General features: G+C 41.6%; 1 protein-coding gene across 1 annotated transcript in view; it reads right to left on the minus strand.

Annotated features, from left to right (window-relative positions):
- KIAA0825 (KIAA0825 ortholog) overlaps positions 1-16,043 on the minus strand; it is a 286,762-nt gene extending 270,719 nt beyond the window's left edge. Inside the window, exons 1-2 of the mRNA XM_075271661.1 lie at positions 15,965-16,043; positions 5,088-5,226 (exon numbers count right to left, since the gene is read on the minus strand). Of these exons, the coding sequence (XP_075127762.1) occupies positions 5,088-5,218 (131 nt within the window). The 5' untranslated portion in view covers positions 5,219-5,226; positions 15,965-16,043. The remainder of the gene's footprint in view (positions 1-5,087; positions 5,227-15,964) is intronic.
- Positions 16,044-18,239: the final 2,196 nt, after the last annotated feature.

Here is an 18,239-nt window from a genome sequence, read left to right on the forward strand (position 1 = left end):
AAAGTGTGACGTGCAAAAGTATTCAGCCCCCCTATAGCAATATTTTGTAGAGCCACCTTTCGCTGCAATTATGGCTGCAAGACCTTTGGGGTATGTCTCTATCAGCTTTTGGCATCTAGAGACTGAGATTTTTGCCTGCAAAATAGCTTAAGCTCACCCAGATTGGATGGAGAGTGTCTGTGAACAACTCATTGGGTTTAGATATGGACTGTGACTGAGCCTAACACATGAATATTCTTTGATCTAAACCATTCTACTGTAGCTCTGGCTGGATGTTTAGGGTCATTGATTTACTGGAAGGATCTCCTTCCTAGTCTCAAGTCTTTTGCAGCCTCCAACAGGTTTTTTTCCAGGATTGCCCAGTATTTAGCTCCATTCATCTACCCATCAACTCTGACCAGCTTCCCTGTCCCTGTTTTGATAAATCTGCAGTTGTAAAATACTTTTTCCATTTTTGGATGACAGATTGAACAGTGCTCATTGGGATGCTCAAAGCTTGGGATGTTTTTATAACTTAAACCTGCTTTAAACTTCTCCATAACTTTATCTATGACCTGTCTGGTGAGTTCCTTGGTATTCATGATGCTGTTTGTTCACTAATGTTCTCTAACAAACCACTGAGGCCTTCACAGAACAGGTGTATTTATACTGAGACTAAATTACACACAGCTGGATTCTATTGACTAATTAAGTGACTTCTGAAAGCAATTGTATGCACTGGATTTTATTAGGGGGCTGAATACTTTTGCATGTGACAAATTTCATTTAATTTTTATTTGATTTTATAATATAATTTTCGTTCCACTTCACCATCTGCTGCTTTGTGTTGGTCTATCACTTAAAATCTCAATAAAATACATTTAAGTTTCAAAGTGACAAAATGTGAAAAAGTTCAAGGTGTGTGAATACTTTTGCAAGCCACTATATACAACAAAGCCTGGGTTCAACTATGTATCAGACTCGCTTTACTTTATATAAATGCTCTGCCTCATACTGGACTGAATTTTCATAGACAGCTTGCTTTTAACAAAAAAATTATTATTTGCACTAAACAATACCTCTAGTTTCAGAAAACTGTTGATATGTCATTTAATGGGGTTGGGGGTTAGGCTGAGTAGGTAGCGAAGAGCTAGTAGTGGGCGGGATAGCTAGAGAGACAGGGAAGGGGTGTATGGGAGAGAGAGAGAGAGAGAGAGGAAGGATGGGGGGAGAAAGGTGAGAAGGGTTAGTGTGGAAGTTACATAGCAGGAAGCTGAACCATGTGAACAAATGCAGGAGATACCAGGAGCTCCCAGAGACACCTAGAAATCACTCAAAACACTGCTAAAGGTATATAGGATGCATTTATTAACCCATTAATAGCACTAACAGACCTTTAAAAAAAAAAAAAAAAAACTTTTTTGCAAGGAAAATCTCTTTAAGGTAACCCAGATCAATCTATGGGCTTACACTGACATGCTCAGTTCTAGAGACAGACCTTCATAGAGTATGTTCACACGGAGTTGAACATACCCTATAAATGGATGACAGTCACAAGCAGTAAAAATTCGTAAATTGATTCAAAATCTAGTGACTAAATTCTTAAGAAGTTCAATATGCAACAAACTAAATATCCAGTTATTTATACAATATTAATAAGTGTACAATGATTATTTTTAATCAATCATTTCATTGTGAAGCTGGAGTCAGTAACTTTTTTTTCTTGACTCTAATGCCACACAAAATTGGTTCTGACAGACTCCCCAGCCCTGCAGTCATACATACTATATACATGTTCTATATACCATCTGACTAAATTTTGGATTCCTATGTAGGAATATGTTTACAGTGCATTCTACACCAACAAAGCTTCTCTCCATAATTGAGGGGAATAGTACTACAGGGGGCCACATAAGAAAAAAAACTGAATATGGAAAGAGAGAGGAAAATGCGATGAAACTTCATGACCCTGTAATATCAACAGCCCTTAAAATAAAACTGCAGTGTGACTTGTATATAACAATACATAAAGGACTTGTAATAACGGTAAAGGAATAGCCAGGCGTACATGTTATTATAGTGCCACCTTCTACGGAGGCCCATTACTCATTCTATTTACAGTAAACTACAATGAGAAAATAACCATTTACGCTCTAAACACAGAGATTGCTATTCAATTGCTGCTATCGAATGCTCTTGACAACAAGCCTATTTTAATACAGATTATTGAGCTCTTTAGTTATATGAAATGATAGGTATAATCTACAGGGAACAGATATCGCTGAATTACTTATTGGGCAGAGTAAAAAATAAGACTATGGAATGCATATACTACGTTTCATTTTTTACTGTGAACCAAAATTGGATATTCTTCTTCTTTACTTGTCCCTTTCTTTGTTGCTTTAAGTCTGGGGAATTGTTATATAGACTTGATTAATTCTTTCGGATTTCAGGAACTAATTATTAATTGATTATTTTGGGAAATACAGAATCAAAGTACAGATATGACTTCCTCTAACCTTACCTCCAGTTTGGTCACAAACTCCAATTTTATCCTGCGACCAGTTCAATACAATATCGGAATGTGCTAGCAAAACCTTTGACAGGCTGCAATTCATATCACAACCACTGTGTGGTCAAGCATGGTAAAGGATGACATAATTGTGTGGTTTTGAAAGGCTGGTCATCCACGTAACTGGACAGGCTCAGCCGAGAGGAAAGATATGGAGGGATACATCTGTAACAAATGATGCCCTTCAAGTGTTACAAATAATAGTGTCCATACAAGACAGTCACACCAAGGCTAAATACAAATGTAGATAGACAAACCAAGGCGATAATACAAATTTTGAAAGTTATAACTTAAAGTGAACCTCCAAACAGAAAAAAAAAGTTTCCTAAATGAATAGTACCAGTGAATATAAGAAACTTTGTAATACACTTAAATTAAGAAATATGTTTCCTTCTACATTTATGAAGCTGAGATACTTTTTATTAGTCTATTGGAGGAGGGGGGAGGCTGCTGGATGAGACACCCGCATAACTGCAGGAGTTACATTGTGACCCAAGTAGCTTTTTCAACACTGCTATGTATCAAGATAAGAGTCTACCACCACAAAGAAGGAGGCAAGACATCAACTAACAGCCTCTTCCTTCCCCTCTCCTGTCCATAGAGTTCTGTGTGTGAGCTGAGAATACAGAGACTGAGTCTTATGCAAACACACAGCTTGAGTGAAGGCAAAAAAAAGAAAATTTATTAAAGTCTTCATAAAGGTAGATCCATCTATTCTGCATTTTTTAAAATTTGTGTCAGATGTCAATATTCAAGTATCCATTATTGAAGGTGTCATGTTAGAGGTCAGGGATTCTACCCAGACTCTGTGTCCTCCGTAAGTGTGTCAACCCCATGTGTATATGCCAATCATTTATACCAATAGTGTAGGAGTGTTTTAGATACTTAGATATTCATGTGACAATATATGGATAACTACAATATAGCTTATGCACATGACACACCTTTGTGTACCAATATTGTAGTTTATGTTATCAGTGTGCATAGTTCTCTTTATACTCGAGTATAAGCCAAATTTTTCAGCCCAGTTTTTGTGCTGAAAAAGCCCCCCTCGGCTTATACTCGAGTCAGCAAAAAAATTTTTTATATTATTATTTTTTATTTTTTTTAGGAGGGGAGGGGGGGGGCTATGACCAGCCACAATATCAATGTATAGAATCTCCCATAAATTAGTGCAAAAAAAAAAAAAAGATTTTTAAAAAAATAAATAAAAAAAAAGATCTAAATCCCACCTTTCCCTAGAATACATACAAAAGTAGAAACACATACACATTAGGTATCCCTGTGTCTGAAAGTGCCCGGTCTACTGAATATAGGGTGCAGTGCTCCTGTTCCGTCAGGAAGGGGTTAATAGGAGCACTGCAGATACCCTATATTCAGCCAGACTGAATTCCAAGTGGGGGAAAGAAAAATCATTCCTTAAGCTCAGGGAAGGTGCAGACAGACAACGAAAACACCCCCTCCCCTTCCCCAGCAACTACTGCACCCAAAAACTCAGTGAATATTATAACTCATAATACTTAACAAGGAGAGCAGCCTAATACAGTGATACGGCGTTCACACTTGTGCCTTGACCTGTCCACCATGATTCCACCTAAATGCCCGGAAAAACTGCCTGGGGACGGCTTGCCGGTGGTCAGTTTAAAAACTCATTCATTTCAATGGGTTTTTATAGCAAACCACCGGTGTCCATATGCAAGCCTCTCTGCCGTGAAACGTTTTTTGTTTTTTTTTGTCCTGACACAAAGTCAGACATACACTTTTTTTTTTCTGCATGGAATAGCACAAACATCTGAGTTATTTTATGCAGTTAAAAAAAAAAAAAAAAATTTTCTTCTTAAATGTTTCTGTGCATTATTATTTATACACCATCATTAGTTCCATGGTGCTGTATGTTTGTGAAGGGATTGACATAAATGTAGTGAGGCCGAATAAGGCCATTCATGTAGGCCTAGCCAGTAGTAGAAAAAAAAAATGCAAAAGCTCAGCTCTGCCGAGAGTAAGAGGACCAGAAATTCAAGAGGAATTGCGCAGGATGTCTGGCTCAAATTCCTCTTCATTTTTGACAATGTGAATATCTCCTTAAAAGGGCCTTTAGTTGAAAATCTGCACAGTCTAAAGTCGGCCATATACATTAGCTCTTAGTCAGTCAAAATGGCTGATTTTGGACAATGTTTTCTGATGATAGTTTGAAAGAATACTGCAACTACTAATGCCTTACGCTACTAAGGTTCAGGGCCCCAAAGATGTTGACCCCAGTCTGATCCACTGCTGCATTTTCAGCAATTTAGTCTGCCAAAGAAGACTCATTGTTCATCTCTGGCAGACCTCGTCACAGGAGCAGGGAAAGGACATGTACATCCACCGGCTTCAGAGGTGCAGGCCCCAGGAGCAGTCACAGATTATAACTCTTCTTCCGAAAATAGGCGGCCTGATGGATGGGACTGGGATCACCAGGCTTGTGGCCCTAAACTATAGCAACATAACACGCTGTTGGTTTAGAGGTCTATTACCCATAGACATTATTATATTTTACCTTTGACCATTTTCTTTTAGCTTCTCATCAATGTCATTAAGAATCTGTTGACATTCTGCAGATCCCGGGAACATATCTAACACACAATCCAGTAACGTAAAGCTTAGCTGGTCTTCTCCTGCACCCTCCATTTTGGCTTCTGCAAAAAAAGTAAACAGAAAATGTATACTATAATAATAAGGCAGACTGGTAAAACATAGTAATGTTAATAAATGGACAGGGATGCTGTCAGGTGTATAGTCAGGTTACTTTATGTCTAGTTTCGAAAACGTGGTGATGGAGTAAGTATTCTTTATTGAACACTATTATTATGTGTGCCCTTTGATAAAATAGCCCTAGTGAATCCATCACTGAAGGGGTTATTTAATAAAACCCCTCTCCGTAGGCCTAGTTATGGTACATGATACAGAATGGAGAGCCAGTCATCTTATTGCTGTCCTATAATACCACAATTGCCACAGTGGCTTCTGCAGAACAAATGTCTGCCTGTCCATGGTTTTCCTTGGCAAGATCAGCTGTTTGCAGGGATGTTGGAAGAAGGAATTATGGTACTCAAGTTATCGTTGCAGAACTTGCACCTAGAAAGAGACAGTCTCTGACAAAACATCTCCTTTAAAGAGGATCAAGTTCTTAGTATCTGCTAATAGCTGCTCCTCCACTGATTCCAGCACAGTTGGAATTTTCTCTCTAGCTTCCACCATTGCCGAGCAACAAATGCAGTTAGTTTTGATGCCTGATGTGCTATTCAAGCTCTTATGTCAGAAGGCTGGTGTCAGACAGGGGGTCAGAGCTCAGAATCACGCCCCTTGTCTGCTCCTGCCTGACACCGCCCTCTTGACTGATAAGACTGTTATCAGTAAGTGTGTCAGAGTTGACAGAGGTAGCAGCCATAGAACTTTCTAATAAACCCCAACTACAGTAGACATTAGTTATCTCTTCGTCACCTTATAGCAGGTCTCTTAGACATTGTTCAGACGTTTTTTTGTTTTTTTTTACCAAAGCCTCTTAAAAATTCAAGCACACCATTGCACCATTTTTTTTTAAAGATATATGAGTTATGGCATGTGAATCTATAATATGTTATATGTACAAATGCATCACGTCTCTACACTTTATTGTGCTGCGAGTTATACACATGATCTGTGTGTACAATGCCATATCAGGATTTCTAGAAAAAAACAACCAAACTCCAGCTATGTAGAGCAACTTGCCTACAGTCCTAAATAATGGCAGAAGGGTGTCCTTTAGATATATTCAGTATACGTAGCTGACTATGCCTTGCAACTCAAGTGTATACAAAGTGTTAAAGGAGCTCTATCAGCAAAATTATGCTGATAGAGCCCCACATATGCCTGAATAGCCTTTAAAAAGGCTATTCAGGCACCTCTACAGTTATATTAAACTACCCCCCCACACACACACGTTTTAAAATAAAACTCTACAAAATAATATGTTAAACTTATCTATCGTGCATGGCGGGCGGGCATTTAGGGTCCATTTTTTTTTTTATCAATGGCAGTTCGCGAGCCCCGGAGGAAGACGGGACCCGATAGATAAGTTTAACATATTGTTTTTTAGAGTTTTATTTTAAAATGTGTGTGTGTGTGTGTGTGTGTGTGTGTGTGTGGGGGGGGTAGCTTAATATAACTTTAGCGGTGCCTGAATAGTCTTTTTAAAAGCAATTCACGCATATGTGGGGCTCTATCAGCATAATTTTGCTGATAGAGCCTCTTTAAATTTCTTCTGTCAGATGTATCAAGTTGTATATATCTGGGGCATATATTTGGTGGGACCAGTTCAGTCCTACCTCATGAAGGCATTAATGAAGCTCAACAAATACACAATTGATTGAAAAAAAAAACAAAAAAACAGAAGTATATTTTTGCTATTCAGCCCACTGAGCATCACATTTCAGCTGTGGTTACGGCCAGGGGTTGGAGTGTTGATTATCTCCATCCAATTTGGCTAATTGGTGTGTGGCCAACAGTGGCTTCCACTTGGATCCAAGGGAGGTAAATTTAAGGAGCATTTCCATGCTGATTGCAAAGTGTTCTCCATGTTGGAATCAGCCTTCAAAAAAAAATAAAATAAAATAAAAAACCTGTATGATTTATGTAGACATAATAAAAGTCATCCAGGTGGATAATACCAATTAAAAAAAAGAAAAATACTATAATAATAATACTATAATAAACTAGCCGTCTTTGTACATTGCTCTTTCCCATAACGTCATTACTTTTAGGGGTGAGTGTATAGGGGGATATACAGCACTTAGTGAATCATTGTAGGTCCACACACAAGGAAACCAAGTACGTAGAATCATTCATATTCAAGAGCAGGGTTCGAGTAAAATAGAATCATTTCAGCAGGAAGCTACAAATTGCTGTGTCAAATAGACGGTTTTTAAGCATATAACTCCGATTACATCACATAGACGATGTTATTCTGCTCAGCACTCTTCCCGCAGAAGGAAAAAAAAAACATTTTGTAAACATGACAGCTTAGTTTGCATATATGTATTCCTCTTAGACATCTATGTCATTTTTTTCAGTTAACTTGTCAAAACAATTTATTTGCTTCCCTCGGATTTGCATGATCTAGTTAGCCTATGAAAATCAAACCGCATTCATTCAGTTTGGCAAATCATCACTTCAAATGGCCAATAATCGCACTTCCAGAATCCCAACTAGATAAGCCGTGTGACTGGGATATGAAGCAGTGAGAGAAGTATTACATGGCATGTGAATGCTCAACGTTAAATGAAACAATATAGGAAACAAAATATACTAAATAAATAACACATATACAGTCTTGTATTTAACTTTTTTTTTAATCTACAGACCCTTTATAAAAAATAAATAAATAAAATAAATAATAAATAAATATATATATATACACACACACACATTATATATATATATATATATATATATATATATATATATATATATATATATATATATATATATATATATATTCTATACTGCTAAAAAGAAAGTCAGAACCTAGGGCTTCCAGTGTCGGAAACTGTGAGGCTTACATGACTACTGATCAGTAGCCACAGCCGTTTCTGGTAAGGAGCCCGCAAGTTGTGTGAGAGACATCACCAATGTTTCTCCAGCAACTTCTGAGGCCTCTGAATGTTCTCAGCAATCATGTGAGCCTCATGGTTTCTGGCATATGAGGTAAATGGGACCAGGACCAAGAATAAGCAAGTAGGACCCCGAGGTTGAACCAAGTCCTGGTCAATAATTTTAGACGGGGGCCCCAAGTCACAGAAACTCCACGATTTGCGGGAAAAATCATGGCGTTTTACAGTAAGGGCAAAGTGGATAGGATTCTGGCAAATCCCATGCCCACTTTATGGTAAAAACCACAGTGCAGACATGACACAATTTCCAAAACCGGCGCAGTTGGTTGGATTGGCTACACCCTGTTGAAATATCTTATGCAGACAACAGGTATCTCGGGTGTATGACCAGCATGATCATACCTAGGCCCCCATTGCATGCAGCGGTGAGAAGATAGATTAGAGGGTCTGTAGAAGCCCAGGACGAGAAGTTGAATGTAAGCACATGTGAAATCGATAGGTGTATGAGAGGGTGACTACTTTCACACATAAGTATTTCATGTTACTATTTGTAAACCACAACAATAAACAATATAAAATAATTAAAGTGATAATGTTATTTTGTCAAGTAACAAAATAAGGCCTGGTTCACATCTGCATTCGGTATTCCATTAGGGCAGTCCACTTGGGGAACCCCAAATGGAATACCAATCACATTGACAAGAAGTGAGCAATGAAAGCACACGGATTCCATAGACTATAATGGGGTCCGTGTGTTCTAGCACGATGTCCACACGAGTTATGCAGAGAGGAAAGTAGATCATGTAGTACTTTTCTCTCTCCACATGACTGAGGCAGACAGCGCGTAGAAAACACACAGACCCCATTACAGTCTATGGGGTCCCTGTGTTTTCATAAACTCACCGCTTGTCAATGCGTTTGGTATTCTGTTCGGGGGATCCCCAAGCGGACTCCCCAAATGAAATATCGAATGCAGATGTGATCCAGGCCTAAGTGAACATATAAACAAGAAAATTAAATCACATGAATATTTGGTGTGACCACCTTTTGCCATCCCTCATTTCTTCTAGGTACACTTAGACACAGTTTTTGAAAGTACTTGGCATGCAGATTGTTCCAGACATCTTGGAGAACTAAGCTCAGATCTTCTGTGGATGTAGGCTTGCTCCAATCCTTCTGTCTCTTTATGTAATCTCAGACAGCCTGGATAATGTGGAGATCAGGGCTCTGTGGGGGCCATATCATGACTTCCAGGACTCCTCCAAAGGGTGGTCACACCAAATATGAATGTGATTTATATTACTCGTTAGTTTATTTTTATCAAATAACAAAATTATTTAAACTTCTATTTTTGAAAATACTTATTTTGCAACATTTTAACCCCACGCTTGCCTAAAACATTTGCAGAGCTCTACAGTACAGCTTTACAAGCGCTCTTATCCCGACTGTGTTTTCAATCCGGGTAAGACATTACGTCTTACCCGCTAAAACAAATAATGTTTATTGGAAAATTTATTGACAAATTCTATCAGAAAATCAATAATTGTTGCAACATTTATGAATACTATAAAAAAATCTCATCCACATGTGACGTACAGTTGGATATACAAGAAGGATTGAAAATAGAGAACCAATGAGGACAGATGGTACTTCTCTACTTTTATGATCCACACCAAGTTTTGGCATCAGAAAACCCGAACATGGAAATACATCCTTATGCCTCATGAACAAGGCCAAAGACAGTGTCTAATATAAAAGACAGTAGAGCTACTAGTCTTATAGATCACTATAATGTGGGTCCAGAATCTGGGATTCTTTACAGTCCAAAAAATGTGGGCAATATACAGTCCAGATTTTCTAGTACTTATTTGCCTGTGTGCAGGAGGCCTAAAGTCCAGACACATACAATTGGGTCGATTTATTAGGCTTACTTGTATAGCGCATTATAGCACTTTACAGATAGTTTTCATAAATTGAACATTGAAGTTCACTTATTAGTTATCGTAATGAGAGTAGGCTTCTTACCGATCATGCAAAATGGAAACAGAACAATCTCAAGTCTGAGATCTACCAAGGCACTACTGTTATTGCTGCGATGCGGAAACTCACCTTGTTGGTGGATGACATCCAGGATACTCGACTGCCTAAAGTGCAGGTTTAAAATGGGAGCTCCTTGATAGCCTTGCAAAAATCACCTAAAATTGTCTGTAATGGGCTTTGAAGCACTTTATAAACTAAATGCCTACAAAAACTCCAGGAGGGAGTCAGTCTCTTGGCAGCGCTATTATACGCACAGTATGCCTACCTGCTTTGCTATATGAAAAATACAAGCACATTTTTCAGTAGTCAAAATACTTGCTCCCTTAGGAATACTCAGGACCCTTCAGGGGAATAATAACCAGATTTTACTTTACATTAGGAATCTACAATGCATAAGGACAGTAGATGACTTTATAACTTATAGGGAAGGAAAGTAGAAAGCATGGCTGATTTAATGTCATCTGCTGGACTATTATTACCTATTGCAATACTCAAAAGTACAAAGCTAAGTGATATAATGACCATCAAACATGGATAATATTGTAAGGACTATCTAAAATATCGTAGCAGCTCTATGTGAAGTTATATGCTCCCCTACAGAGCACTGATCTACTCCCTGCTCCTCTGAAGCACATGGTGTTTCCTGTATGAGCAGGAGGCCAAGCTCACAATGCAGGTCTTTCAGAGGGTTGATCTGACTTCTGTAGTTTGTTAAGTTACCTTCCTCGCTTTATCCAACACAGGCACAGGATGGTGTAAACTTCTTCACCATTGAATAATGTCTCTTGACACTAAGGTTTCAATCAACATTCTTTGCCTTAGACATGGTTGTAGAATTAAAGGGGCAAATCCATCCAATTTCTATTCCCTGGGAGCGCACAGATGCTTATAATGAAGAGGCCACAATATGTAAGGAATTATAGCTGGTCCATTTCTCTGAGTGAGTATTGCACCCAATCATTCTCAGGATAAGTAGGGGTCCCAGTAGTCAGACCCCTGTTGACCATATAATGACAACTTCTCGTAGCAATGTAACATTACTTTTAGAGATGAGCGAGTACTGTTGGGATCAGCTGATCCGAACAGCACGCTCACATAGAAATGAATGGACGTAGCCGACACGCGGGGGGTTAAGTGGCCGGCCGCTGTCAAAGCGGAAATACCAGGTGCTTCCATTCATTTCTATGGCGTGTGCTGTTCGGATCGGCTGATCCCAACAGTACTCGCTCATCTCTAATTACTTTGTAAAATGGAAATATTCTTTACTATTTTTCACACTTGAAAATAACACACACAACAACTTATCTTGTAGGAAGGAAACACTTTATTGAAACAATACACATCTAAAGGAAATTCTTCAAATAACCCTACTGTTAAGATATAGAACATTGTATCCAATAGAGACACAGAGGGGTCCTCAGGCTTCATGCACATGAAGTAATACAACACTAAAACCACTGTGCACCTCTGTAAGGCCTTATTCACACAACTATTTTGTGGACATGCAATTTGCATGATCATCACAGACGGCGCTCCACTTTGCTATTTCCTGGCTGTTTGCTGTCCATGAACAACAGATTACATTTTTATTTTATTTTTTAAATTATTTTTACTTCCTATAATGTAATTGTAAATGTCTGGCAGTCCAGAAACAGACAGAACACAGACAGTAGCCATGTGCTTTTTTGTTATTTTTACTGACCCTTTAACGGAGATTCTTTTCCATGGTCACACATCCAGTCACCAATATCTAAAATACCAGAAAACCCCTTTAACGGTGCAATTAACGTATAATATGCCCTTGTCCTGGTTGGTATGCATCATGTTAAAAGCCAAGTTAACATTCGCTTCACACTTTTCATAACTCTCTCTCACTGCATTACTATTTACTACAGCACTTGTAAGGACTAGAGATGAGCGAGTACTGTTGGAATCAGCCGATCCGAACAGCACGCTCGCATAGAAATGAATGGACGTAGCCGGCACGCGGGGGGGTTAAGCGGCCGGCGTCAAAGCGGAAGTACCAGGTGCATCCATTCATTTCTATGGAGCGTGCTGTTCGGATCGGCTGATCCCAACAGTACTCGCTCATCTCTAGTAAGGACCAGTAAGCAATTTTGGTAGAGGACTTGATAGAATTAGTAGATTATGCTTGCTTTTACATACAGTACGTGAAGTTGTTCTGGTTTCTGCAACTATTTGAAAACCTGCAGTATGCGGAATACTGTATGTTGGTGCTATATATATATATATAAAAAATATAAAATGTATTATTATACAATATATCAGCTTCAGCTCTGCACTACCATGTGGTTCTACATAACCAAAATAACATCACAGGATTCTATGAGAACAAAGTTTAGTTCATTGGAGCACAGAGGATTAGGATCATAGTGGTGTAGACATATCAAACCAGCACTGAACGGGTGCTATTCTAATTAATGGGACCCTTGCATGATACTTGCTGGGTGCCATATGGCTGCCTCCACAACCCTATCAGCTAGCGTGCAGTTATGTCTCTCCATGCCCAAATCAGATGGGAAAGTGAGACACAAAGACCAGGAACACAGCAGCCAGGATTGCAGTGGATTAGCTGGTGGCTAGTATTTTTAGTGAAGTGCACGGGATTTATACAAATTTCACCACACACTGACTTTTTATACTATTATAACCTCACAGAAATACTACCCTGAGACCTAAGGATAATAGATATTGATGATCCAGAGTATAAGACATCAGTATCTGATCTGTGGGGGTCCAACACCCAGACCCCACACTGAATTAGTTACCAGAAGAATTATTCAACTAGAAACAGATTTGCTCCTATTCAAGTGCAGTTCCCTGTTGCCAGAGTGGATCTCTTACAGCTTCAGACTCCATACAAAGCACTTCTGGCCATATACGGTACCTTATAAATGACTTATGGCAGCTGAATCAGCTGATCATTGCGGGGTGTCGTGTCACCATACAATACCAGTGACCTACTCAAGTGTCTCAGACATTCCCTTCCATAAGAAAAGAGTACAGCAACACCCTGAAGAAGACAATGCCAGATTTACATACACTTGTGAGATACATTGTATCGTATTAAATGATAGTAACCACAGCAACAGTATACTATATATAATCCGCATTTACTACATAATGGCTCACCTATACAGATGGCAGCCACACACAGGAGACAAGCAGCACCCAGCATCACAGGGACCCCACGACTACTACTCCCAGCATCACAGGGACCCCACGACTACTACTCCCAGCATCACAGGGACCCCACGACTACTACTCCCAGCATCACAGGGACACCACGACTACTACTCCCAGCATCACAGGGACCCCACGACTACTACTCCCAGCATCACAGGGACCCCACGACTACTACTCCCAGCATCACAGGGACCCCACGACTACTACTCCCAGCATCACAGGGACCCCACGACTACTACTCCCAGCATCACATGGACCCCACGACTACTACTCCCAGCATCACATGGACCCCACGACTACTACTCCCAGCATGACAGGGACCCCACGACTACTACTCCCAGCATGACAGGGACCCCACGACTACTACTCCCAGCATGACAGGGACCCCACGACTACTACTCCCAGCATGACAGGGACCCCACGACTACTACTCCCAGCATCACAGGGACCCCACGACTACTACTCCCAGCATCACAGGGACCCCACGACTACTACTCCCAGCATCACAGGGACCCCACGACTACTACTCCCAGCATCACAGGGACCCCACGACTACTACTCCCAGCATCACAGGGACCCCACGACTACTACTCCCAGCATCACAGGGACCCCACGACTACTACTCCCAGCATCACAGGGACCCCACGACTACTACTCCCAGCATCACAGGGACCCCACGACTACTACTCCCAGCATCACAGGGACCCCACGACTACTACTCCCAGCATCACATGGACCCCACGACTACTACTCCCAGCATCACAGGGACCCCACGACTACTACTCCCAGCATCACAGGGACACCACGACTACTACTCCCAGCATCACAGGGACACCACGACTACTACTCCCAGCATCACAGGGACCCCACGACTACTACTCCCAGCATCACAGGGACACCACGACTACTACTCCCAGCATCGCATGGACCCCACGACTACTACTCCCATCATCACAGGGACCCCACGACTACTACTCCCAGCATCACAGGGACCCCACGACTACTACTCCCAGCATCACATGGACCCCACGACTACTACTCCCAGCATCACAGGGACCCCACGACTACTACTCCCAGCATCACATGGACCCCACGACTACTACTCCCAGCATCACATGGACCCCACGACTACTACTCCCAGCATCACATGGACCCCACGACTACTACTCCCAGCATCACAGGGACACCACGACTACTACTCCCAGCATCACATGGACCCCACGACTACTACTCCCAGCATCACAGGGACACCACGACTACTACTCCCAGCATCACAGGGACACCACGACTACTACTCCCAGCATCACATGGACCCCACGACTACTACTCCCAGCATCACAGGGACACCACGACTACTGCTCCCAGCATCACATGGACCCCACGACTACTACTCCCAGCATCACATGGACCCCACGACTACTACTCCCAGCATCACAGGGACCCCACGACTACTACTCCCAGCATCACAGGGACCCCACGACTACTACTCCCAGCATCACATGGACCCCACGACTACTACTCCCAGCATCACAGGGACACCACGACTACTACTCCCAGCATCACAGGGACTCCACGACTACTACTCCCAGCATCACAGGGACACCACGACTACTACTCCCAGCATCACATGGACCCCACGACTACTACTCCCAGCATCACAGGGACACCACGACTACTACTCCCAGCATCACATGGACACCACGACTACTACTCCCAGCATCACAGGGACACCACGACTACTACTCCCAGCATCACAGGGACACCACGACTACTACTCCCAGCATCACAGGGACACCACGACTACTACTCCCAGCATCACAGGGACACCACGACTACTACTCCCAGCATCACAGGGACCCCACGACTACTACTCCCAGCATCACAGGGACCCCACGACTACTACTCCCAGCATCACAGGGACCCCACGACTACTACTCCCAGCATCACAGGGACCCCACGACTACTACTCCCAGCATCACAGGGACCCCACGACTACTACTCCCAGCATCACAGGGACTCCACGACTACTACTCCCAGCATCACAGGGACCCCACGACTACTACTCCCAGCATCACAGGGACCCCACGACTACTACTCCCAGCATCACAGGGACCCCACGACTACTACTCCCAGCATCACAGGGACTCCACGACTACTACTCCCAGCATCACAGGGACCCCACGACTACTGCTCCCAGCAACACAGGGACCCCACGACTACTGCTCCCAGCAACACAGGGACCCCACGACTACTACTCCCAGCATCACAGGGACTCTAGTCACCCAGTAGTACTACTACTCTCAGCAGAGCCTGTAACATGTGCAGTGATCACATAAACACAGCAATCCACCATTAATATCTATAATCAATAAGGTGCAGAAATCCCCACACTCTATAAATACACCAATCTATGTTTCCAGAAGAGTAAGCTAACACTATACAAGACATATAGAAGACTCAGTGTAAGATCAGATGTGCAGACAGTAAGTAGCCGCCACCCCCACACTGTGCAGGTAAGTAACACATCAGCCCCACGTACCTAGGAAGGTTTCCCCAATCAATCACTGTGAGCTCACATGTAATGAGAGTCTCATCAACATCCTGTTTCTCCAACTGAGCATGCGCACTGCTGTGTACCGCCCCCAATGCAGTGCTGCTAGCTGTGATTAGTTATCTTTGGGTGAGGCTGTAGCAGCCATCTTTAACAAGGGCATCTCATAGACAACTAATGCAAAACTGCCCATACTACCACAGCCTGAAAACACAGCTAATATAATGTATAATAACACAGCCAGCATAATGTATGATAAATAATCATATGTAACAGAGCTGTCCCATCACATAGATGACAGGCAGGCTAAGCCGGCTGATAATGACGCAGGACAGGTTACTATGGTCACCATAAACAACTCAGGCTCCATGAGCACATATTACACACAGGGGTGACGGCCACCACAGCTCAGATAGAGCTCAAAACTTACAATAACAGTCCAAAGGCTATTAACAGTAGCTGAAAGAGAAACTAAATACCTCCCGAATGTCAGATAATAAAAACAGGGACAAAATGTGTTCACTCCGGCAAATTTACCCAACCCCCAAGCCAGTATAATGACCCTTTAGTGGCCCCTATACATGATCATACCTATCAACTTGCAAAGGACCAAAAGAGGGACAAAATCTGCAAAACACAAAGTGTAAAGCATACAATCTAGCATACTAAGCATACACCTCTAGCCTATGCCCCCTTCGGCCTCCACACTCCCACCCAGTCCGTTTATGCCCTCACACGGTATATTGCCCCTTAGTGGCCCTGGCATGTTATAATGCTCCTTAGGGAGCCTTCACACGGAGTAAACGCGCGTGTATTTTTGCAAACTACATGTGTAAAAATCAGACTCCCATTGACTTCAATGGCATTTTTTTTTTACACGTGTAAAAAAACACGTCAAAATACACATCAAAATACACGTGTAAAATGTCATTGAAGTCAATGGGAGTCTTATTTTTACACGTGTATTTTGCCAAAATACACGCGCGTTTACTCCGTGTGAAGGGGCCCTCCCGTTGACTTCAATGATATTTTTTACACGTGTAAAAATACGCCTGTAAAATGTGATTGAAGTCAATGGGAGTCTTACTTTTACATGTGTATTTTTACACGTGTGTTTTTCAAAAATACACGCGCGTTTACTCCATGTGAAGGCTCCCTAAGTGTTCCTACACAGCATCATCCCCCAGTAGTCCTCACAAGTATAATTTCACCCCAGGGGCCCCCATTCACATACCTCCTTACTTTTTGGACTATCAAAAGAGGGACACTAATATTTCACGGGGGGGGGGTCATTTATCATCTGCCCCTTTTTGGCCATATTTTTTGCAGGTTTGCCTTTTTTTTCGACTACTTTTACTGTGGTGCTGATTTCCGATGTAAGCACACCTCCTTGTTAAATGCTATGCACATGTTAGTCTAGACGTGCCTTCTTAGGTCATGTGCACAGCATTACAGGGTGAAAAAAGGTGCAAATGCTTCATAAATAAAGTGTAGGGCTGAAAAAGATCTAAAAAGGTGCAATTTACGCCAAAAAAGGCGCAAGTAGCTTGATAAATGTGCCCCACTGTGTGAAAGTTTAGTTTTTTTTGCATAGCTATATGGTTTATATATATATATATATATATATTTTTTTTAAAAAAAAATATTAGCCCAAACAATAACTCAATATAAACATTTTAAGGTCTAAAATACACCAAATGATGACATTATATGCAAGGTAGAATCTAATAAACAGAGACCAGATAGTTTCTGAAACAATATTTATGGTTATTACTGTACATATAACTCCAATAGAAAGATATTTTGAAGAGCAAAGAGGGATAGAGGATTAGGGTCAAAAACAGGGATTGTTCCTCCAAATGCCCTCTTATTGCCCCAAGGATTCCTGTGGCCCCCACACAGTATAACGTCCTCCCAGTGGCCCACACAGTGTAATTACCCCCACCCCTGTAGCTCAGTGTGCCATTTGTGGCCTCCATATTGTATATTACCCCCATAGCCCGGGGGGGGAATTAGACACTCAGCACCATATTTACCATTTTGATCAGTGTATCTAGTACTGATTCCCACTATTGGCTTAGAACTGCATCTGCTATCCTAATACATAGTAGCTGCGCCTATTAACAAATGCCAAGAAATGGAGCTGTGGAAGTGGTGAAAGGTCCTCTTTAAAAACACTGAACTTTCTTGTTTTTCTTCCTATCATTCTTCTGCTACTTCTTCTCCTCCCCACCTTGCTGTTGGGTTTCCTCAGGTCTCATTC

Source organism: Leptodactylus fuscus, chromosome 1 (assembly GCF_031893055.1).
Source record: "Leptodactylus fuscus isolate aLepFus1 chromosome 1, aLepFus1.hap2, whole genome shotgun sequence".
NCBI lineage: Eukaryota > Metazoa > Chordata > Amphibia > Anura > Leptodactylidae > Leptodactylus > Leptodactylus fuscus.